Source organism: Lacerta agilis, chromosome 1 (assembly GCF_009819535.1).
Source record: "Lacerta agilis isolate rLacAgi1 chromosome 1, rLacAgi1.pri, whole genome shotgun sequence".
Lineage (NCBI taxonomy): Eukaryota > Metazoa > Chordata > Lepidosauria > Squamata > Lacertidae > Lacerta > Lacerta agilis.
The window spans coordinates 129,526,823-129,551,700 of record NC_046312.1 but is presented as its reverse complement, the minus strand read 5'-3'; the positions used below and the strand labels follow the sequence as shown (position 1 = coordinate 129,551,700).

Here is a 24,878-nt window from a genome sequence, read left to right as displayed (position 1 = left end):
GTGCTCTGGGGAAGTCACTTTGGTGCTGTTAACACAACAATGTGACTTCACACCACAGAAGTGCACTCCACTGTCTCTTGAAACAGATGGATGCCAACAACATACATATATTATATGCCCATAGTTTCACTGTGTTTTATGAATGATTTTGTGTTTATGTAATGTTTATATGGGCTTATAGCCGTAATCTATCTATCTATCTATCTATCTGCCCATAACTGCATTCCAACAATTCAGAGAAGTGAGAAATCCAATCTGCGGATTAATCTGGGAGTTAAGGATCCATCACTGGAATCTGAAAAGATCAGATTTGTCAAGCAGCCCCAGGAAAGTTATTCTCAACTGCACTGCTTTCTGCCCTTAAACAATACCACAGTGTTGTACATGCCACTAGTTCCTCTCTCAAAGTTCCTTAAGAAATTCCAGTTTAGTGAGAGAGAGGAATCCATGGCAGACAACTCTAATTTCCCCACCTCCTCCTGCCTAGCCACCAGCATGGCCTGACTATTCTACACACTTCCCATCAAGTCACTTCTTGTAGTGAGGTGGACTTGCATCCCTGTTGCCATAGCAATGGGTTGAGCATGCATCTCCCTCATGGCAGACAACTGGCATTTCCCCCAACTCTTCCTGCCTGGCTTCCAGCATGAGTCGACTAATCCACATACTTATCACCCTATCAGAAGACTACCACGCACACATGTGAATCAATCTTAAGTGTTCTTCATATTTTGAATTTTGTGTAAGCATAAATGAGATATCAGCTATAATTTATTTACTCAGGCGCTAATTTATTGGGGAATCTTCCAAGAAAAGGCCTTTAAAAATTGGAATGGAGGTTTAAATATATATTTTTAGATTTTTATTACTGATTAAATTGATATCCCACTCTTCATTCCAAAGGAGCCCATATATATCTTTTACATTCTTTTAAAAACAAAATAAAAAATTATTTCCAGTAGCACCTTAGAGACCAACGAAGTTTGTTCTTGGTATGAGCTTTCGTGTGCATGCACACTTCTTCAGAAGTTCATAGAAGCAGAAAAGTCTGTCACTCATGGAATCAAAGGATTATGTCTCTTCACAGTTATATACCGGTAGTCCACAACAGTAGTAATTCATGATAATTCACCTCTTTTTCTAATTGTGATACACCCAGAGCTGTCAACCCTCCCTTTTTTTTCTTTTCTTTTTTTGAATTTCCCGCAAAAAAGGGAAAGTTGACAGCTATGGATACACCTCACACAATTACATTCAAATTCATCTCATTGTTTCCATGCCAAGAGAGCTTTCAAAAATAATAAGACAAAAGAGAAAAGTTAACTTCAAAGTTTTAGTGCAAAAGGGATTTCTCAAGGAATAAAATTACAATAACAAATTAACATTATTAAAAGAAAATTTTCCACAGGGAGGGAAAAATATTGCATTAGAAATAGCATAGTATATAAACACAACCATGTTGCCCTTCAACAATTCCTCTTAACTTGCTAAAAAATAAAATCTGATGAGCTCAAGGGAGAATCTTCTTCCCTTGTGGAATGTAAGCCCAGACAACCTATTCAATCCTCAATGATTAGAAACAGTCTTTTCTATATATTTTATGCTATTTTTTATCCATTCAGTATAAATTAATAAACTAACCTAGTATGGAGATGATGTGTAAAAGCTGGAATATTAAGATGAGGTTCAGGGTGATGCCCTCAATAAGAGGATTGTTTTTTGTTCTCTTAAGGCATTGCTGCATGCCCCCCCAACCCCTCATGACATGAGATACAAGGCAACAGATTCAGGACAAAAAAACAAAGGCAGTCCTTTCAAAATGCGTAGTTAACCAAAATAATTGGCTGCCACAAAATGTAGTGATGAACACTGCCTTAAAAAGGTAAAGGTAAAGGTAAAGGGACCCCTGACCGTTAGGTCCAGTCACAGACGACTCTGGGGTTGCGGCGCTCATCTCGCTTTACTGGCCGAGGGAGCCGGCATACAGCTTCCGGGTCATGCGGCCAGCATGACTAAGCCACTTCTGGCGAACCAGAGCAGCGCACGGAAATGCCGTTTACCTTCCTGCCGGAGCGGTACCTATTTATCTATTTGCACTTTGACGTGCTTTCAAACTGCTAGGTGGGCAGGAGCAGGGACCGAGCAACGGGAGCTCACCCCGTCGCGGGGATTCGAACCACTGACCTTCTGATCGACAAGCCCTATGCTCTGTGGTTTAACCCACAGCACCACCCACGGCCCGAGCACTGCCTTAGATGAGCTGACTTTAAAAGGGGATTAAACCAAGTAATACAGGATAGAGTCTGAAGGGTGGGCAAAGGAGGCAGAAGGATGATCCAGGGGTAGGGGCCAGTGATTTGTGGGGTTCTGTGCCACCTGGGAGGCAGAATCTGGGCGGTCAGAGATGGAAGGAGAGGAGGCGGGGGAAAGTACTGTAGCAGGAAGGCACAGAGGTGGAAGAAATGGTTCCAGAGAATTAGGCTGCTAGAATCTCCTCTGTCCCCTCCCCCACTGTGTCCAAGGACAAGGAGGGGCTTAAAGCAGCAGCAGCAACAGCAGCTGGAGAACTCACCAGTTGCTTGCATGCGCCATGTCAGGAGGTGTGGCGCGCTGTTGCTCCAACTGAGTCGGAGCACAGATCTGAAGAAGGAGCTGCCTAGCTACCCATTTATCAGGAGTGGTCCATAGCTGTCAAGTTTCGGATTTGAAAATAAGGGATCAGCAGCCTCACCTATCTTGGGGACAGTCACATGGCAGTGGTGGGCGGAGCCAGAAGCAGAAGTGGGCGGCACTGGTGTGAACGCGCACAGTAGGCTTACTGTATTTTGGAAACGCTGCCCGTGGGCTACGACGCCTTGGCTGCTCATCGAGCTCCGGTGCCAGGTCCCAGTATAATTACTTTTTGCAAATGCACCGCCTCGAGTGCCTTCATTGCCCTTATTGTGAAACGGGGAATTTAATTATAAAGGTCATGCACGTGCTGCTGCGAGGGTTGCTCTATTGTGTCACTCGCCACCAACTGAAGAGCTTATTTCCCGGGCATGTTGCAACCTGCGCAGCCTTCGAAACCGGAGTTGACACACTCCAGCGTCCTGAGAGGGTCCCCGGCAGGGCTGCGAGTGCCGAAGCCCGTGGAAACGGGGAAGTTTTGGTGAAAATAAAAGTTTGGGATAAGGCTGAGGCTGCCAGAAGCCGGATAAAAAGTTACAAATCGCGCGCCGCTCCGTCGTATTGTAACGTTTCAAAGCATCAGCCGCCCGTTTTCAAAGGCAGCCAGGCTCCGCCCCCCAGCTAACCCTATTGTCTAGCTGGGGGGCTCGGCGGCAGCTGATAGGGTCTGATGCAGGGGGCCAAATACGCCCCCCCCCGTAAGTGCAGGAAATGGCTCCCGCTTGCTTTGAGGCTGCAAGGAGTCGAGGTCTTCCCAGTCACTGGTCAGCAGGGGGAAGGAGAGGAGCTGCTTCCTTTGAAAAAACGGGAAATTAAAGGGATATAAAAAATAAGGGATGGCAGCGGGAAACTGCTTGAAATAAGGGAGATTCCAGGGGAAAACGGGATACTTGACAGCACAGAGTGGTGCATGTGATTCTTACGCCTTGGAAACTGATGCAATCGAGTGTTTTGCCAATAAAGAACTAAACTTCCAGTTGTGGGTCCTCATTGAGGGGGCTAGGTGTGTTTGGGACATCTACGCATGGCTATTAGGCCTTATAGGTAAACAGATGCTATCTGTTCAGAGGCAGAAAACCTCTGAATACAAGGTGCTGGTAAGCAAACGACTGCAGGCTGCTGTTGCCTTCATGTTCCACATGTCAGCTTCCTGACTGGCCATGGTTGGCTTTGGAAACAAGAAGCATGACTATAGCATGGATCTTCGTCCAATTGAGGAGGGCTCATCTGACGTTGTTAGGGTTTCCCTATTAATCTAAATCAGCTTGACATATTCATGATCTTTTTGTCAAGCGTTGTTGGACTACAACTCCCCTGAGCCCTAGACACCAATGTTGGACAATTCTGCACTCAAAGCTCTGCACCTGAAGCAAGACTAGTACAGTAGCCTCATGTGTCCAAAGGGAGAGCAGATGGAAATCTGAACTGATAGCTGCTAAGTTAAAGCTGTTGCCTTGTATCTCACACCAGGGCATATATTGTTTGATCCTTTCATCATCCTAAGCATTTGGCATTTAGCATTATTTCCTTTTTAATATATAACCACTTGTCTTATGAGGCTTCTTCAACAGACGTAGTATGCTGAAGTGTTATTATTAGTATTATTATCATCGGATGAATATTATCAGATTAATTTCACAATACAATATATTGTAAATCCCTCCTTTTATTGTATTATACTGCAGAAGGCAATTGATTTCTCGTTTTAATATAATGGAATAAAATCTACTCAGTGCACAGAAGCTGTCTAAGCTGTTGATCTTTTTTTTAAAAAAAGCTTTCACGGAAGAAAGGATAAGATGACCTTCAAGGATCTATAGTGTCTGATTGTCTGCAGGAGTAAGCTAATCACAAGATGAAGCTCTTGAATCTAAGCCAGACTTTGAGATGAAACCGTGTAGCTTTCAGCATGAAAGGAAGGAATTTTCATCAAATAATTGGAAATACATCCAAAGTGGGAATTTACTAATCATAGCCCTCTGTGAGCTAGGATGAATGTAAATTTGAGAATGTATGGAGCTAAAATATTCACTAGAGGAGAGATGGAAATGAGAATGTGTTTTTGTAATTTCCCATGCCTTCAGTTTTAAAATGCCTCTTTTTAGATTAAGTGTTATTTTAAAGCTTATTTAGAAAATAAGGTAACTTAGTACAGTATGTGATTTGTGGACTCAAAATTAGTTGTGACCAGGACTGCCCCCCTCCCCCCAAGAAATGATCAAACCTTTCAGATTTCTTTAGTTTCATATGGAGAAGTCAGAAACTGTGAGGATATTTCCTACACTTACATATTCAGGGCAAACTATTTTCCCATTGAGTTGATTTTGGCATAAATCCAGTGCAGCTGCAGCTGTTTCATCTCCTCAAAGGATACTGTTTAGCAGCGATCAAATATTGCCACAGTCAACTAAGGGCCTGCAACCAAAATAATGTGCCATATATTGCCCTAAGAGGTACCCAGCCGCTTCTAAACCTTCATTTTATGATGGACTCATGCAGTCTTGTGAGATGAAAACATTTAATTCCACTGAATTGTGTCACAAAAGCTGGCTCCATTAAATAACTGTCCATCTTGCTGCACTCAGGGGAGGGAAATGTTCCTTTTCTCACAAAGATAAAGAGAATATCAATGGGACTTATCTCTTCAAAGTACCGAAAAGCTCAAAGCAATTGCCTAAAGTTATTCACTGCTTTGAATCCAAAGATCCACTTGCACAAGCAGAAGATACTTTCCACTTGAACTTGGGGAGGAATCAGTGATTTCCATTTGTCGTCTCCCCCACCCCCATCTCAGTTCAGCCCCCTATACCACATCACGGCAGACATTAGGGGTGGGCAGATTTCAGACTCCTGGGATCTACTCCAGGTTTCTAAGTGGAGTTTACAAGTGGAGCCTGGTGCAAAAAACTCTTTTATCTTTAGAAAAGAAAGTTTCTGACCCTAGGAACTGGTTCAGGGAACCAGATCTGGACAGAGTTCACAGTTTTTCCACACAAAATCCATTCCTGGTTACACCATTTTTTTTTTCATCTCAGTAGTATAGTTTAGGGAGGAAAAACAACTGGGAATCAGTAGTTCCCAACCTAGTGCAAATCACCCAGAATTCTATCAACAGAACCAGGCCTACTTTTCCCTCAGCCCTTTTATTCGGGTGGGTGGGTCAACAATCCCCAGGAGTGGCTTCACCTCTGAAAGGTGAAGGGAGGCAGAAAATACGTATTTCAAATGCAGAAGAAAGGACAAAGTTTGCCGAATCCAATACACTTTCTTTTTATCTCAGCAAAAATACCCCCTCCCCAATAAATATATATATACATTATGCTAAATCTAAGCACACTCAACAACAGGGGTCAGCAACCTTTTTCAGCCATGGGCCGGTCCACCGTCCCTCAAACCATGTGGTGGGCCGGACTATATTTTGAAAATAAAAATAAACGGATTCCTATGCCCCACAAATGCCCCAGAGATGCATTTTAAATAAAAGCAGATATTCTACTCATGTAAAAATACCAGGCAGGCCCCACAAATAACCCAGAGATGCATTTTAAATAAAAGGGCACATTCTACTCATGTAAAAACACACTGATTCCTGGACTGTCTGCGGACCAGACTGAGAAGGCGATTGGGCTGCATCCGGCCCCCAGGCCTTAGGTTGCCTACCCCTGCTCAAGAATCTACAGCATTTTACATGCACAATGAGATAGGTTAAGTGATGGAATGGACTCTAAGCAGGATTGGCAATCCTAGCTCATGATTTACAGGCCATCAGGTGGCTCTAATATTTGGCGAGTATCCACATTCACAGGACAGCAGCCCCGTTTTAGAAGACACTAACAGTTTGGCCTTAACTGTTGTACAATTTATAAAATTTAATTGTTCACTGCCTTCATATATCCTTTGAGAGGGTGATGTATAAATCATAAATTCTGCAAGCTTCAACAATTGGTTAATCATATATGGCGCTCAAGAACCTACAAGCAAAGGTGTACCATGGGAAGGAAGAGAAGGGCCGTTGCCCTGGGCACTTTTTTTTCCCTTTTAGGGCTCACTTTGCTCCTCATGCCACCCCTGCCAGCCCCACGCTGCTTTCTGAGTCCGATCCCACATACCAGCCATGCAAAGCAGCGTGGGGCTGGCAGGGCGTCAGGAGGACACAACTGGTGTGTGCCCTTCTTCTTCTTCTTCTTAAAAATATTTTTATTAAAGCTTTTCTTGATTTACAAAGGTAATGCAATGTTTCTCTTCTATTTTTCCATATAACATTTTTACAAATCGGTTGTTGTTGTTGAGACATTAGGGAGAGACGGGGGAGAGAGGTGGGTGGGATGGGGAGATGGGTGGGGTAGGGTGACGATGTGAGAGCCAGCGTAGTGTAGTGTTTAAGAGTGGTAGACTCGTAATCTGGGGAACCGGGTTCGCGTCTCCGCTCCTCCACATGCAGCTGCTGGGTGACCTTGGGCTAGTCACACTTCTTTGAAGTCTCTCAGCCCCACTCACCTCACAGAGTGTTTGTTGTGGGGGAGGAAGGGAAAGGAGAATGTTAGCCGCTTTGAGACTCCTTCGGGTAGTGATAAAGCGGGATATCAAATCCAAACTCTTCTTCTTCTTCTTCTGATTTGCTTAATATGTGTAGGGTTTGGTGTCAGCGTTGTCTGTGCAGGTTCTCTGTTGTTCGCTTGTGCTCCTTTGGTGGTGAGAGAGGTCGGGGTTGGCGTAGGGTGTGATTGTTCATTTGTGGTTGGCTGTGGTGTTCTTTGGTCTCCTGTGTGAGTGGGGTGGGTGGGCATTTTTGGTCAGGTTAGCCATATTGATTTGCATGCTGTTGGTAGATTTTTGTCATTATCTTCTTGGGCTGTGTGTGTGATGAAGGGGGACCATACCGGGGTGAAGGTGTCTTCTTCCGTTTGTCCCCGTGTCATTTTCAGCTTACTGGTTAGTTTTTAGGTGTGTGCCCTTCTAATCAGCCCAGTCCGACTGCTTTGAAGGGCAGGTGCCTGCCTTGCGGTGTGCTCCTTGTGCCGCCTCTGCAGCGAAAGCTGGACACAACAGCCATGCGCCCTTCAAACCCAGCTTTGCAAAGCGCGGGTGAGACTGGGATTGAAGGGCAGCACATGGCTGTTGCGTCCTTCTCACATTGCCCTCCCCAAGCTGCTCTGCGAGACTGGGAATCATCCTAGCCTCACAAAGCAGATCAGGGCTGGTGTCGTGTCAGCAGTAAAGGCTGGGGTGGTGCATCCTGCCCTGCCCCCCAGCGCACCTGCCAGCACCTGCCCCAGGCATAATTGAAACACGCTCTGACACTGCCTGCAAGGGCTTGGCAAGCTGTCAGTCTCCTGACACAGAAGAAATTCCCTGGATGTTTGTGGATAACAAATTGCATACCTAAAAACAAGAGTGAACTAGTCATCATGGGAATCTGTAAGGAACCACTCATTTACTCCCTCTGCTTTGGAACATAGGGCAACATCCAGAAGGACTGTAGACCCCTAAGGAAAAGCCCTTTCACCTTGGAACGGATATTTTGCACTCTGGCTTCATTTCACTCTTTCAATTCAAGTGTGTGTGTGGTGGGTTTTTGTTGTTATTAATTAAATTGGTATGCTGCCCTAGACCTGTAGATCTCAGGGCAGTTACAACATAAAAATTAAAAAAACCACAAAATACATAATAAAGAGACAAACAAATACAACCTAATAATCCCACCTTCCACAGCACATTTTAGAAGGACATCAGATGTCAACCAGCCCAAGGCCCAGTTAAAGAGGAACATTTGCCTGGTGCTTAAAGGTGTATAATGAAGGCACCAGTTGAGCCTCCTTGGGGAGAGCATTCCACAAACAGGGAGCCACTACAAAAAAAGGCCCATTCTCATGTTGCCACCCTCTCGACCTTTTTTAGAGAAGGCATGCAAAGAAGGGCCTCAGAAGATGATCTCAGTGTTCGGGTCGGTTTATAGGGGAGGAGGCAGTCCTTGGGGTATTGTCGTCCTGAGTCGCTTAAGACTTTATACGTCAAAACCAGCGCTATAATAATAATAATAATAATAATAATAATAATAAGAAGAAGAAGAAGAAGAAGAAGAAGAAGAAGAAGAAGAAGAAGAAGAAGAAGAAATTTTTATTTATACCCCGCCCTTCCCAGCCAAAAACCGGGCTCAGGGCGGCTAACACTAATTAAAATCACAGCAAAAACATAAAAACAATCAATTTAAAATACAGATAACAAGACATATTTAAAAATTCAAAATTAAAACTGCAGTCTCATTTCCAAATAGCCCACCAATAAAAGAATGAAGCATAACTATCAAACAGAAACCAACCCAAAGGCCAGGTGGAACAGGGCCCAGAAACTAATTGACATCCAGTGCTGTCTGACCAGGATGGGTGTAATATGCTCAAACCAACCTGCCGTGAGCAACCCGGCCGCTGAATTCTGCACTAGCTGGACGTTCTCTCTCTCTCTCCAGGTGGGTAACCTGAGCTGCTTCAAATGAAGTGTGATTTTCAGTTTGGCACCCTTGTTGTACCTACCCAGCCTTGTCCATGTCCTTGCCTTCTTTATCAATTTAACCCAGTAACTGCTGGTCCAGTCTACATGTTGTCTGTGTTTTGTAATAAATGACCTATTCAATTACTCTAAGCTCTCACTTACTGCCTCATGGCTCCCCCTTAGAGAGCCTTGTTGTTTCTAAGATGCACTGTGACTCTCAAAAAAATCCAATGCAGGTATAGACAAACTCGGCCCTCCAGATGTTTTGGGACTACAACTCCCATCATACCTAGCTAACACGACCAGTGGTCAGGGATGATGGGAGTTGTAGTCCCAAAACATATGGAGGACTGAGTTTGCCTCTGCCTGTCCTAATGCATTTGGATGTGTAGCAGTGATACATGACATAGACAAGGACAAGTAGTAATAAGTGTGTAGCAGGCAGATATGTTTTCCCAGAACCTAATTTGAAAACAAAGATTATGTTCAAAGAAAATTAACAAACCTGCTGTAATATTTCTCCCTATTGCTTGGGAGTTATGACTGCATTGTTTTAAACTGAACTTCATTCTTGGTCATTGAGTCAAGCTTGCCATTCCTTCTTTGGCTTTTTACTGTAGTGACAGTTTTGGACTTTATCCAAATTATAAGATTTTTCTGCCTATATAAATTATCTTGATCTGACAAGTTTTTGTTTTTTCTACTGGAAGGTTCCCAATGTAACGAAACGGATCTAAGTTAACGGATTTTCAGAAACCCACGGTGTTTTATGAGTTAATGGGCACCCCAGTTTGAGTGGCAGGTATCTCATGGGAGGCGGGACATTCCGCTCTTTAAAAGGAGGGAGCAGCCGTTAGAGGTGTGGTGACTGGAAGAAGGAGGGCGTGGGGCCAGGATAGTGGTGGGTAGGTTAGGATAGGTTAGGATACATTGAAGATGTGTATATGATGCTGAAAGAAAGAGTTTACACTGTTATGAAACTAAGCTTATAAACCATTACTGAAACCGTTATGTTCTGAAAGAAATAAAGACTTCTTATTGTTGAGCTAAGAAAATATCGTCGTTCATTTGGTCCAGCAAGCTATGTATGCTCATGAGGAAGTGAACTCAGGGAAAGGACAAAACTGACCTGCAGGGTGATAGTTTGTGTCTTTGAGTTCCCTCAGGAGGGGCTAGGGGCGGAAACCCTGGTATTGTCACAGAGTTGATAAGAGGGCTTAGCTAACTGATATAGTGAGGGATCTAATGAAAGAGAGACCCCGAACTGTAGGCAAAGAAGAGTTTAACCCCTGAAGCCCAGAGCAGAGGATATAACCGGCCACGGCCGCTGGACAGGAAAACTCCCGTTACTAAGAGATTCCCAGATTATTAATAAAAGGGAACAGACGGACCTCAGAGGGACAGGTGGGGTGGATTGAAATTTGACCCAGAACACCTGATTAGAAATTCACTTAGTAATAAGGGGAGAGTTCGTTGCACCCCACTTGGCTCAGAAGTGAGCAGTTGGTAGATGTGGATAAGAGATATATACTAGCAAGGGTGAGGTTTTAGTTTTCATTCTTAGCAAGGTTCAAAGACTGGCTCTTTGATTTAAAAAAAAAGTGCCTCAAACCGTTACACACCCCAGAAATATTTGCTGAAATTAAAATCCAAGCTAAGGAAGAAGGACGTGGCCAAGACAAAATACTCTGCACAGCTAGGACAGCAAAGTATCATCAGCCAGGAATAATGAGGACTTTGGCAGCCAAATATCCAGCAAGTTGCCAGAGCTGCCAGTGCACAGGGTTCTTGGCTATGGAAATTCGTACCAGCTTAATTTGACTCCATTTAATATAATGTCCCTACAATGAGTTGGCCTGGAATATAGAGGGCTGGGCAAGGAAAGCCCACTCCCTTGTAAAAAAACAAAAAAACAAAAAACAAAACAAAACAAAACAAAACAAAACACAGGAGATTGGCTTCTATTCCCTCCTTGATTTTTGACCCCATGCTTCTTTGTTCTGACCCTGTTCAGTGCAACAGAATGTCATTACACTGAATAGGACTGGAATAAAGAGGTACATTAGTGAAATTCAGACTGCCTTACCTCACATTTACCCACACAACCACTTTGATTGGCAGAATTGGCACTACAGAAGGTGCTGCATAATATCCATTCAGCATTTGTAGAAATTCAATTATTTAGTGTGGCAGTACCTGCACTTTGGAACTCCCTGCCTATAGATATCAAGCAGGCGCCTTCGCTGTACTCCTGAGAAATCTCTTATGTGGGACAAGAAGCTACAGTTAGAACTGGATATGGAATAACAGATTGGTTCAAGATTGGGAAAGGAGTACGACAAGGCTGTATATTGTCTCCCTGCTTATTTAACATAAACGCAGAATTCATCATGTGAAAGGCTGGACTGGATGAATTCCAAGACGGAATTAAGATTGCCGGAAGAAATATCAACAATCTCAGATATGCTGATGACACAGCCTTGATGGCAGAAAGTGAGGGGGAATTAAAGAACCTTTTAATGAGGGTGAAAGAGGAGAACGCAAAATATGGTCTGAAGCTCAACATCAAAAAAACTAAGATCATGGCCACTGGTCCCATCACCTCCTGGCAAATAGAAGGGGAAGAAATGGAGGCAGGGAGAGATTTTACTTTCTTGGGCTCCATGATCACTGCAGATGGTGACAGCAGTCACGAAATTAAAAGACGCCTGCTTCTTGGGAGGAAAGCAATGACAAACCTAGACAGCATCTTAAAAAGCAGAGACATCACTTGCCGACAAAGGTCCGTATAGTTCAAGGTATGGTTTTCCCAGTAGCGATGTATGGAAGTGAGAGCTGGACCATAAAGAAGGCTGATCACCGAATAATTGATGTGATGCTTTTGAATTATGGTGCTGGAGGAGACTCTTGAGAGTCCCACAGACTGCAAGAAGATCAAACCTACCCATTCTTAAGGAAATCAGGCCTGAGTGCTCACTGGAGGGACAGATCCTGAAGCTGAGGCTCCAATACTTTGGCCACCTCATGAGAAGAGAAGACTCCCTGGAAAAGACCCGGATGTTGGGAAAGATGGAGGGCACAAGGAGAAGGGGACGGCAGAGGATGAGGTGGTTGGACAGTGTTCTCAAAGCTACCAATATGAGTCTGACCAAACTGCGGTAGGCAGTGGAAGACAGGGGTGCTTGGCATGCTCTGGTCCATGGGGTCACGAAGAGTTGGACACAACAAAGTGACTAAACAACAACAAAAAACCACTGCTTAGACATGCCTACCCAGATGCTGAGAAAGTTGAGGTGAGTTTTAATCTTTTGAGGGCTTTAAAAATATACAAGCGGTGTATAAATTTTATGAAATAAATAAATAGGGAGAGGAGCTCTCTTGACCGAAGGGAGATGACATCAACACTCATCATATTTTGCATGTACAGTGTCTTTTACTGCCCCACATAAAGAGATTTTTGTTCCCATCTCTTTGGTCTGGCTTGGATGTATTACCCCCAAACCTGAGTAATTTCTAGACTAATCCAAGGAGAGTTTTGGAAAGCACACTTGTCTCTATTTTGACAAATATGATTCACATGTGCAAAAGGGTTCTGAGAACATTCTTTTTAAGGCATATCAAGATAGCTGGTGCTGTCAACTCTAACACCATCTATCACCTGCTTTCAAGAATGGTAGGATGAATACAGGCTAGGAATGAGAACTATTGCCAAAGGTGTTAGTACCCCAAGCATTTTTATATGCAGCAGCCTTTCTTGCACATGAATTTTGCCCTAAATTATTTCTAGCTGAACTTGCAGATTCCTGCTTGGACAAGATCAGAGGAATTCTGAGAGACACACAAAGAGGGTTTGATAAAAACAACTGATATTCCAAAAGACAGGTCAATGCACATACATTCCTATGCGATGAATTTCTGCACCCTGAGTTTAAGCATACATTTATGTGGGGGGGGGGAGTCTTAGAAATAACAAAAAGCAGCAATGGTCCCTATTTTATAACTCTAAATCCACTATGCATTTGAAGAAAAGTAAAGCATACATGCATTCCTGCATGGGGTGTGTGCCTGTGTTTTATGCTGAGCAATTACTTACCGTAGCTTTTGGAATGAAGATTAATGCCCCACATAAAATACATTTATTCTATTTGTAGCTTGGCTACTTTTTAAAATAAAAGGAAAGTCATTCACAATGCAGGTGACATATTGTTATAAATAGCTGAGGATGCAAAAGTGGTTGTGCTCTACATATATTTCATTTTCTTGTGAGTTGCAGACCATCTATTATGGTACAAAGTCAGCCGTAAGAGTAATAGTACTTATCAGTCGCGGCTTATGAATACTTGTATAAGTATTTTAATAGCAGAAAAGAGGGAAAGTATTAAAAAACCCTGTAAATAAAAGCTTTCTGATTTCTGTATAGCTTTAAGCAACTGTTAGCACCACTAATTTAAATACTGTAATAGCAAACATCTTTCATGCATGTTACTTTTTTTGCTCACCTCTCAGGTCTGTTCTATGCATGCCATAGACTGGGAGACTGGGGTGTGTGTGAAATGGACTGCACCACTTTAGACTATAGGTACAGGACTCGATTTAAAAAGTTTGTCTACACTGAAAGCTCCCTATATATAGAAAGCCAGCACTGTAGGGAGAAGGCTGGTCTAAAACCTTTCTTCCTGGTGTTTTCTATTTGCAGGAAGTTTTTATTCTTTTTCTTAAATAAACACATTTTTTTAAATATTTTATGGTGGTTTTCATAAGTAGCATTTCCAACCTGTAGCCTAAGTGGTATAGTGCACTGCACCAGCTCATTTTGATGCACGAACAACCCAAGCCATTATTTAGGCAATGGCTGACATGAAAGGTGGGTGTTCAATGAAGGCTAATTTGAGATTAAAGTTTCATGCATTTAAATGATGGTGTGATCTCTGAAAAAACTGAAATGTATGAACTCGGCTGAGGTACATGGGTAATATGGGAAAGAAACAGAAACTAGTGGAACTAAGTTAATTCTTTTTCAGCATCAAATTATTTTGAAAGAAAAATAAACCAGGAAAAGAGAAACAGTCAAAGCCTCCAGTTTCTAGGAAGATCTTACCAGATGGGTCAAAGGCCACTTGGTTGCCAGGATGTGGGCCTGCATCAATTGACACCATTGGTACACCTCTCCGAATGTCCCACAGTTTCAACACTCCATAAGAGTCACAGGAAACAATGGTATCGCCCTGGGAAAGATGAGGAAAACGTTAATTCTGGAAGCCACTGTAATGCAACGCTAATTGTAAGACAAAGGAAGCCATATTAGTAACTAACATTTTTTCATGAACTTCTCCTTTACCTTAAAGATCTGCTTTAGGAAAGGCGTATCCCATGTGTAATAGAAAAAAAATATATTTCAGAGAAAAACTGGAAATCTGTATTCGGAGTTGAAATGGGGGAGGGGGAGTTACCTGCACAAAAAGTGTTAACTGGAGATCTGTTTGGGGGCATTTGAAATAAACCAACAAGAATACATCTATATTATGTTACTTTGCTATTATGATATGCAGGATTGTGGTGGACAATGTGCCTTTTGCACAAACATTTTGGTGTGATTCTTAAGATTCTCTTTCATGACTACCCTAGCTGGTTGCCCAAGGCCAAAGCAGAAAGTGAAGGGGTGGGTTCTCTCTACATTATCTCTGTGCTTCCTCTGACTCTCTGAGAAGCTGAGAATATCATATCTTCATTGCCTTGCCCTGCAGAATCTTATAGGAGGCCCTTCAAACTGCACCCATTCTCTGTTCTATCCCATCTTCATACTCCCAAGTAGACCCTTGCTTCCAATCAGGTTTTAGCCTTGCTGGGAAATTATTTTGGTTTGCAACAATGGTAGCCTTGTGTTCCCTTAGTCCAGGCATAGGCAACCTTCGGCCCTCCAGATGTTTTGGACCCATCATCCCTGACCACTGATCCTGTTAGCTAGGGGTTATGGGACTATAGGCCAAAACATCTAGAGGGCTGAAGTTGCCTATGCCTGCCTTAGTCCTACTGCTGCTTCCATGATTTGCCATTTGTCCCCTCATATTCCTTGCCATCGTTCTCTGACACAGAACTTACCGTATTCCTGCACCTCAACGTCACTAACTCTTGCAGATTTTGCAAGGCAGCGATTTCTTGGATGCATGAAACTAGTTGGGCAGGTCTTTTGATCCCAGTAAATAAATATATTCTACATTTCCAGTTACAGGTAGGTAGCCGTTGTAGTCGGTCTCTAAGGTGCTACTGGAAGGATTTATTTTATTTTATTTTATTTTGTCTATTCTACAGCTTCCTTAAGACCAATGAACTTGGACATGAAACAAGGTGAAAACTTCTCAGTGAGCTAGAATAAAAGGCTACAAAATAAATAGTGTTAACAAGGAAGAACTTTTAGTGCTACATTTTGTTCTAAACAAGAAACTTGGTCATTTGCTGGATTGACATCTTCAGGTACTGATAAGAAATGGCCTTCTGCCTCTGGCAACAGTGTGGTTTTCTTCCTTCCATAAAATGTTGAAATCAGAATCTAGCATCCTCGTTGAAGCCTTCTACATTTTCATCTCCATAAGTGCTATTATTTAGTAAGGCTCACTGCCCTTCTCTCTGCTGTCTTCTATCGATGCTGTATGCCACATAGTAAAATTAGTTTTACACAACAGCATAATGGAGCGCTGAGGCAGTGAGCTGTGTGATTTTCTTGTATGTTGTGGAAGAACGAAATTAAATACAAGGCAAAAAGCTCCTGCGCACACTCCAGTAACCTAAGAGTAATGTTCTCCAGAACTATCCCTCTTCTGGGTTACGCGCTTTGCATAATAGAAATATCAATCCTGCTATTTTATATGGTCAAAGAGGAAATAACAGATGAATCACTGAGTTGGTGAGGCAAATGTTGCAAATCTCTTAGTAAAATTATCCTTTCGTTATCGTTTTCTTTTAAGGATTAATTAAAATAATGGCAAGTTCGACCTTTGGTCAGGTTTGTCACTGGTAATATAAAAAGGTCTGTCCAATCATAGACAGGAACTGGTTCATCTGCCATGAACTCATGGAAGTAACTACCGGTACTTATTTCATCAAATGCACCAAGTAGTCTGAGATAATTTAGGCATATAACCACTAACAAAAATAGTTCAGTAGCTGATCTATATGCAGCACAACCCTTTATATGTTTCTTATGTTCAATGGAATGTACTCCCTAGTTAGTATATTTAAGATTAGAGCCTGGTGCACCAGTGGAACTAAAGAACTGTTAAAAAACTGAGCTAAATAGTACTGCATAAGGAAGGGTGAATTCTGTAACCTACCACTGTCACATCAGGGGGGGAAATTAAGAAAAAGAAATATTGCTTCCTTCCACATGTGTACCAAACCTAATCTGTACAGCACATAGACATCAATTTATGTGTATGCTGTTTTTCCATAGTAACAGTTACAGGTGGGTAGCCGTGTTGGTCTGCCATAGTCAAAACAAAATAAAAAATTCTTTCCAGTAGCACCTTAGAGACCAACTATGTTTGTTCTTAGTATGAGCTTTCGTGTGCATGCACACTTCTTCAGATACCAGATTTCGTGCATGCACCTGAAAGCTCATACCAAGAACAAACTTAGTTGGTCTCTAAGGTGCTACTGGAAAGAATTTTTTATTTTGTTTTTCTATAGTAAGCCATGCTCAAAGTGGCTCACAACACCAGAAAACATAATTCATTAACAACTGCAAGGCATATAAACAAAATTTAAAAAGGCCAAAGTATGTCATATTAACAAATACATACTATAAACAATCCAGTAGAAATTCATACCAAGGTCTAGCAACAAAAATGCAAGAACATAATCCAAGGCGCAGCATAAATAATACATCTTGTCGAGAGCAAAATGTTGGCCCCAGCAGCAACACCTAAACAAAGCCTCGTGCTAATCTTCTCCAGGCACTTTGCACCTGAAACAACAGACCCTCCAAGTGTCCCTATTTTCCAGGGATGTCCCTAATTTAGAGATGCCGTCCCAGTTTCTGATTTGATCCCAGAATGTCCCACATTTCCTTAGGATGTTCCTATTTTCATTGGAGAAATGCTGGAGGGTATGGAGTTATCTCCGCACCGAGCCATCTGAAGGCAATCCTGTATAGGGAAGTTTTTTTAAAAAAAATGTTTAATATTTTATTATGTTTTTTGTATATGTTGGAAGCTGCCCAGAGTGGCTGGGGCAACCCAGTAAGAAGTGTGGGGTATAAATAGTAAAATTATTGTTATGAAATGGAACGTCCCTATTTCCATCAGAAAAATGTTGGAGGGTATGAAACAAGTCTGGGCCTTGTGTTACCAGACCAGGCTGAAATGAACCACATGCGGAGGGAGGAGAAACAAGATTTGGCAAGACTCACAAGTAGATAGGTACATATGAATATTATTTTTCCAGCAATCAGGAAAGCACATTTTTGGCTGAGGCTTCCTTGCCTGGTTTCCTCCACTGCTTTTCAACTCTGGGTCGGGATCCACCTGCTCTGCCCATCACTCATTACACAATACCACAGGAAAAGGAAGCCTAATAGGAGCTGAAAGCCTACGGAGGGGGCTCATGGAACCTGCCAGCCAGAATCCAAACCCTCTGGGAAAAGAGCCCAGCCAAATTAGAAATCTACCTGGTATACAAAACTGAAGTGGAGTCAAAGGGAGTGGGACAGGCCTTTATCATGATAATCTAATTTCTGTCAGATTGGGGAATCTAGACAAATGTGCGAGCTAAAGGGTTTGCCTGTCCAATGTGATTTTCAGATATTTCATTTCTAGCCCTTATCTTAGTAGCGAAGATGCTCCACACTGTAGGCTGGAGTCAGCCACAAATAAGTTCTGTTGCAATTCAGACTTGAAAAGTTAATAAAGTTATGGCCCATAGTCGAACCATATCCCCAGTAGACAGTCTTTCCTCTGCAGACACTTCTGTTTAACAAATGCTTTGGGTAACTAGAAATCAAATTAAAAGTTTGTGCCTGGTTATCTTCTTTCTGTTCCTGTGAGCAAATTTTAATTTGGAAAATTTCTAAAATTAATTCTTAATAGGTGGGTGTGTAGCTTGCCAGAGTTTGCAGTTAATATATTTTTTTTTCTCATAGCATGTTACTGATGTACACAAGCACATGCACACACTGATTGAAACGCTGTTCAAAGCTATGTCAGGGCAGTCACACAAACAGACATGTGTGCTAGTACACGCTCTGGGGGGCAAGGCCATCAAATAAAAACTGTGAAAAGATGCCCACCCGCAGCAGGCACAATGAAGTCTGGAAATCAGAAACAGAAGAAAGATGGACTTTAAAGCAGCACGGCTGAGCAATCAATCAATAGCAAGTTATTCAGAAGCCCAAAATTCAAGGAGAAACTTGGATGGGGAGAAATTTTCAAGCATTGCTCTCTTGCTGGCATGTTTACTTCCGAATAACCCAGGGGTCCCCAAACTAAGGCCCAGGGGCTGGATGTGGCCCAATCGCCTTCTCAATCCAGCCCGTGGACAGTCCGGGAATCAGCATGTTTTTACATGAGTAGAATGCATCCTTTAATTTAAAATGCATCTCTGGGTTATTTGTGGGGCAGAGGAATTCGTTCATATATTTTTTTCAAAATATAGTCCAGCCCCCCACAAGGTCTGAGGGACAGTGTCTAGCCTGACCCCTGTCTAGCCTGTCTTATCCTCACAAAGAGTAGGAGCTTACAGGGCATGACAGACACCTCAGTGTGGCTTAACCACAGCCTTTGCCACTGGAAAAACTGATCACCTCACATTGATGCTCTTGTTGTTTCCCTGGCTGCTTCAGCTGCAGATACTGCAGTCCACAAAGGAATGAAACAAAAGCTGCTGCTTCCTTTCAAAAACCCAGCCTTGACAGCAGTCACGAGTTCTCCCTTTCATGTGTGCAAGGAAACAACCACCCTGATTGATATGCAGTTCTGTAATGAGGACATAATAGTGTGGCTGTTTATAAAATGCATGGCGCCCTTGCTGAGCCCCCCTCCCCTCATAAATTTAGGTGCAGAGCAATTACTGCTCACTCATGCTACTAGGTGAATCTTATTAGCTTCAGACAAGATAAATGAGGGCTTTGGGTATCTCTTGGCTGTGGCATGAAGAACTGAGGAAGCTGACCAGAAAAGGACCAGCAGCTCATCACTCCAGCACCTGGACAACTGTACAAGCCCTATTCCATCATTATTTGCACGAAGGGGCACTGCCAATACAAAGAGGCTGCAGGGTTGGGGCTTCAGCATATAGTTGGATATCTTCTTCTGCCTTCTCACATGCTCAGCACAGGGTTCCTGGTTTTAAATCAAGTGCAGAATCGACATAAGGAGAGTAGGGTTGCCACTGCAGACATTTGCTCTGAACGCATGGGAAGCTGGAAGGAGACAGGCAACAACAGCATGCGTAACCCCACAAGACCTCCGGACTCAGGCAGTGACTGAATAATCTTGCAGAACAAATGAGCTAAACTGAAGTGCATGGATTTCTGTTTGCGAAATGCAATGTTCTTACCCTCTCCACCCTGCATGCGCCCTAAGTCTGTTCTAGAGGTTTCCCCAAGCCTCTGGAACAGTTTGGGGAGGAGAGGGCAGGGAAGTCCTGTTGTGCAAGTGGAGATTCTTGTTAATAAAATACTGCCCATAATTATTAGTGATTTTATCAAAACTTGTATTCCTGGGTTCAGAAACAGAGTCTCATGACTTTGATATGCACCACAAACTCCAAAATATTATCCTGGTCAGAGTTTGATCTCATCCAACAAATTATCTTATCAACCGTGCAGGTCAGGTTTTTATTCAGAGAATCCCACAACACACACACACACACACACACACACACACACTGTTGAAATTTTCTTAGTGAAAACATTAATGAAAACGAGGATCTTAACCTTCCCTTGCAATGTTTCTAGCACTTGAAATTGTCCAACAATGGTAGATTATTCTCTTCTTGTTTGTTTAAAATCACTCCACATGATCCCTCCTTGCAGCGTGAAACAGAGGAAATATTTCTGCCTTTTACCAAATCAAGGACTAAGACGTTTCTTGTGGTGTTTGAAAAGAAGAGTACATGCTAGGCTTGCAAAAGTTCTTTGCATAAATTTACATACGGAGCTCAAGATCACTGCACACCCTGCAGAGTTACTACTATACAGAGTTGACACTGCACTTTATACCGCAGTTTTCTTTGCTGCACTTTTTTTTTTCAAGGAGCTTAGTCTAATCAATTTATTTTTCTTTTTATCTATCAAAGCAGTGCCTCTCAATTGCAAAGAGTTGTGCAGTCAGACGAGGAGAGGAATGATAATTGCCAAAGCTTTCTTAAGATGGTTGTGAATTGGATGCCATCGTTAAACCCAAGCCCTGATAGCAGCATTCATAAAGGACTCTTGGGTGATGGCATCTCAGATGGTACCCCATAAGCACCCCAAGTGTAAAAGCACCTTCAAGTGTGCTCCTGACCAGCATCAGTAGGTGTGAATTCAAACATGCCTTTTGGGCTTATTTCCCACTCCATGGTGCTAATCCTTCTGTTCCATAGGAAGTTTCAGATGATGCCACATGGGCTGAAACAACACATGTGATGGGACCCTTCTGCCATCTGTGCATTTGGCTGGCATGTACAGGGGCTCTGTGTGTATACTCATGTATGTCAGTAGATCTTTTCCCACACAAGGGTAGGATACCTTTGCCCATTCACAGTCCCACTTTGCATGGAGATCTGCACAAGTACATCTACAGTACTTGCAAATAAAAACCTTGAATATTCAGGTAGCCAGGGGTGCAGTTACTGGGCATGTTAGCAAAAGGCAGCACTAACTCATACAGCCCATACATGCTTTCTTTCAATGGGCTGAAAGGCAAGTTGAACTCTTGTCATGAGTGATAGTAATATAAGGCAATGGGTGAGATGTTTCTAGTAATCCTTTGAAATCCAAAATGTAATATCTGTTTTCTTCAGATATCTGCTACTTTGCTTGTTTTATAAATTGACTAGCTGCAGGGGCGTAGTTGGGGGGGGCGGTACGCCCCGGGTGCCAGGGGAGGGGGGGGGGGTGACAAGCGGCGGCCCCTCCCGCCACTCCCCAAGGGGAACTCCGCCGCCCGGCACGCTGTCTGTGCAGCGCTGCTGCTCCCGGGGCGACGGGGCGAGTGGCGGCGCATGGAGAGTGGCGGGAGGGGCCGCCACTTGTCACCCCCATGCGCCGCCGCTCACTCCGTCGCCCCGGGAGCAGCAGCGCACGGTGTGTGCGGTGCTGCTGCTCCCAGGGCAATGGAGCGAACAGCGGCGCGTGGGGATGACAAGTGGCAGCCCCTCCCGCCACTCCCACACGCCGCCGCTCCCTCCGTCACCCCGGGAGCAGCAGCGCACGGCCTGATGATGGAGTGCGCCTGCGCGACATTTCGCGCAGGCGCACTCCGTTGTCGGACCACCGCTTCCACGGCCCCCTTTTGAGCCACCTTTTTGCTCTGCGGCTTAAAAGGGGGCTGCGGAAGCGGCGGCGGCCCGCTGATGGGAGTGCACCTGTGCAACATTTTGCGCAGGCGCACTTGTGACGTCACGGCGCCCCGCCCCCCGGGGCGTTTCCTTTCGCCGCCCCAGGTAGTGTGGAGTCTTCCTCCACCACTGACTAGCTGAAAACTTCACAAAGTTTCTAGATTTGCTACTAAATCCTGTAATTATTTGAAGTTCAACCCAGATTTCTCTTGCGGGTGGCTGTCTTCTACCAGCAGATTTATTTGAATTAGATTTCAAATAATCCAGAGTCTGTGTCAGAAGGAAATTTATATAGGCTTAACAAGGAACTTCCAAGCTCTGACTCCACCCCCATCCCACTGTGCTTTATTGTATTTACCAAAAGTATGGCCTCATAGAAGCAGCCCAGTTAATACAGATACCTACCAAACACATTCAAAGTGAATTTGAACTTCAGATTGATTCCAAATTGAGCAGGTAGCTAGTACTTATTCACTGAGTATGCTTTAAGGCAGGCAACCAGTCTACCGTAGCTCTAGACCAGGGGTCCCCAAACTAAGGCCCGGGGGCCGGATGCGGCCCAATCACCTTCTAAATGTGGCCCGCGGACGGTCCGGGAATCAGCATGTTTTTACATGAGTAGAATGTGTCCTTTTATTTGAAATGCATCTCTGGGTTATTTGTGGGGCCTGCCTGGTGTTTTTACATAAGTAGAATGTGTGCTTTTATTTAAAATGTATCTCTGGGTTATTTGTGGGGCATAGGAATTTGTTCATATTTTTTTCGAAATATAGTCCAGCCCCCCACAAGGTCTGAGGGACAGTGGCCCGGCCCCCTGCTGAAAAAGTTTGCTGACCCCTGCTCTAGACCCTTCTCAATGACCCACCAGGATGCAAGATATAATTGTGGGTGGTTTTATTTATGCTGAGAAGAATTCCAGCTTCATAAAGTACTAGGATGAGCCAAGGTGGAACTAGGGTTCCTAGAACACACAACCACCCCAAGAGTATCCAAAGCTTCCAAGAAACCTGTACACCCTTCTCTGCATAACATGTGTTGTCCCTGGAACCTCTTCTCTGGCTTCCTCAAAGAGGATCCAGTGCATAAACCGTCCAACAGCCTTACCTACTCTAGAGGGTTGCTGTGAAGAAGAAGAAGAAGAGTTTGGATTTGATATCCCGCTTTATCACTACCCTGGGGAGTCTCAAAGCGGCTAACATTCTCCTTTCCCTTCCTCCCCCACAACAAACACTCTGTGAGGTGAGTGGGGCTGAGAGACTTCAGAGAGAAGTGTGACTAGCCCAAGGTCACCCAGCAGCTGCGTGTGGAGGAGCAGAGACGCGAACCCGGTTCCCCAGATAACGAGTCTACCGCTCTTAACCACTACACCACACTGGCTCTCAGTGAGGATAAAATAAAGAGGGAGCGTACCATGAATGCAACCTTGAGTCCCTTAGAGGAAAAGGCAGGATATAAACAAACCACCACGCAAGCCTTGGAGAGGCAGAGATGCAAGAGGGCATCAGAGGAGGAAGGAAAGAGGGACAGAGGCCAGTGTTGCTCACGGCACCCCTCACCATCATTCAAGGCACCCCAGGGTGCCATGGCACACTGGTTGAAAACCACTGATATAATCAATGTCTTGATCCTGAATAAAATTTAATTAAGCAGTCCCTGGGAAGGGCTCTTTTTAATACACATTTTATTGCTTAATGTAACACCCATATTCATAATTTTGTTCTGTTACACTTTCATATGTGAATATTTTAAATTTTTTCATTTTCAAAGCACCTTCTGTACTAGTCTTAGTCTTGTGTTAAATAACAAGGCTAATATCTGTATTTCATTATAACCTTACTTTGTAATTACACTCTGCAAGTAATAGCATCAATCATCTAAGGAAGACCCTATTAGCCTTTCTGCATCTACAATTGTACATATTTAAAATTATTAAGTAACCTTTGCAAATGACTGACTTTGAGTTTATGCAAAGCGCTGAATACTCTGAATACATAAATAAGAACCTCTGGTGCCTTTTCAGTTTTATATTCTATTCTGTTCTCTGCTTCTGTCTGTCAACTGCAGGCTGCCTGCCCCTTCTTTATTTCTGCCATCCGTAGAAACATCTAAAAGATCTGATTCTTGAATCATTTGGCTCAGTAATCAATAAGAACTGACATCAAATATCAATACTATTGGCCTAGCTAAATGGTAACTGACATCAAGCTGGACTACTGAAGAGGTAAACAAAATTGAAATTTTGTTTTGGTATAAGAACTGTCTGACATTATTTGTCCTTTGGTAAATCAATGGAAAACTGACCTGAAGTGTTTGCATTTCAGCTGGGGATTCCCCCTCCCCCATTTTTGGTTGGGGTGGTGAGGAAAAACAAAGAAAGGAGAATGGGTTTCTACAGACCGTGAGGTGTTAAGACAATTGCAAATACAAAATGCTTGAATATCAATAGGCAAAGTATTAAAAATGTAAAGAAAATTCAGCATATTTTAAGCCCCTTGCACATCAACAATTTGGAGCTTAATCTGATGCACAGACTTCAACATGCCTAAACCACTGGAATCAATGGACTGAGGCATGCTAAATCTGCAATAGGTTCAAGTGCTTTAAGACTCTGCTCTTGAGCCTAAGGCCAGTTTAAATATGTTAAATATGTGAACAACAGGAAACAGCAAAAATAATATTATGCCTTATTATTGATTATTTTGTTAAAAAGAAAATGTTTGCAAATCTCTCCTATACTCACTGCTCCTTGCATATCATAATGTTGATCTTATTTGCAAACCCTCCAAGTATCCTCATTTTCCAGGGACAGTTCTGGATTTGTTGTTGTTGTTGTTTAGTCGTGTCCGACTCTTTGTGACCCCATAGACCAGAGCACGCCAGGCACCCCATCCTCCACTGCCTCCCACAGTTTGGTCAGACTCGTGTTGGTAGCTTCGAGAACACTGTCCAACCACCTCATCCTCTGTCGTCCCCTTCTCCTTGTGCCCTCCATCTTTCCCAACATCAGGGTCTTTTCTAGGGAGTCTTCTCTTCTCATGAGGTGGCCAAAGTATTGGAGCCTCAGCTTCAGGATCTGTCCTTCTAGTGAGCACTCAGGGCTGATTTCTTTGAGAATGGATAGAATTGATCTTTTTGCAGTCCCTGGGACTCTCAAGAGTCTCCTCCAGCACCATAATTCAAAAGCA

General features: G+C 43.4%; 1 protein-coding gene across 1 annotated transcript in view; it reads right to left on the bottom strand.

The window, feature by feature from the left end:
* Positions 1-24,878, bottom strand: part of SPAG16 (sperm associated antigen 16) — a 389,408-nt gene that overhangs the window by 92,180 nt on the left and 272,350 nt on the right. Inside the window, exon 15 of the mRNA XM_033171018.1 lies at positions 14,258-14,384. Coding sequence (XP_033026909.1) covers positions 14,258-14,384 — 127 coding nt within the window. The remainder of the gene's footprint in view (positions 1-14,257; positions 14,385-24,878) is intronic.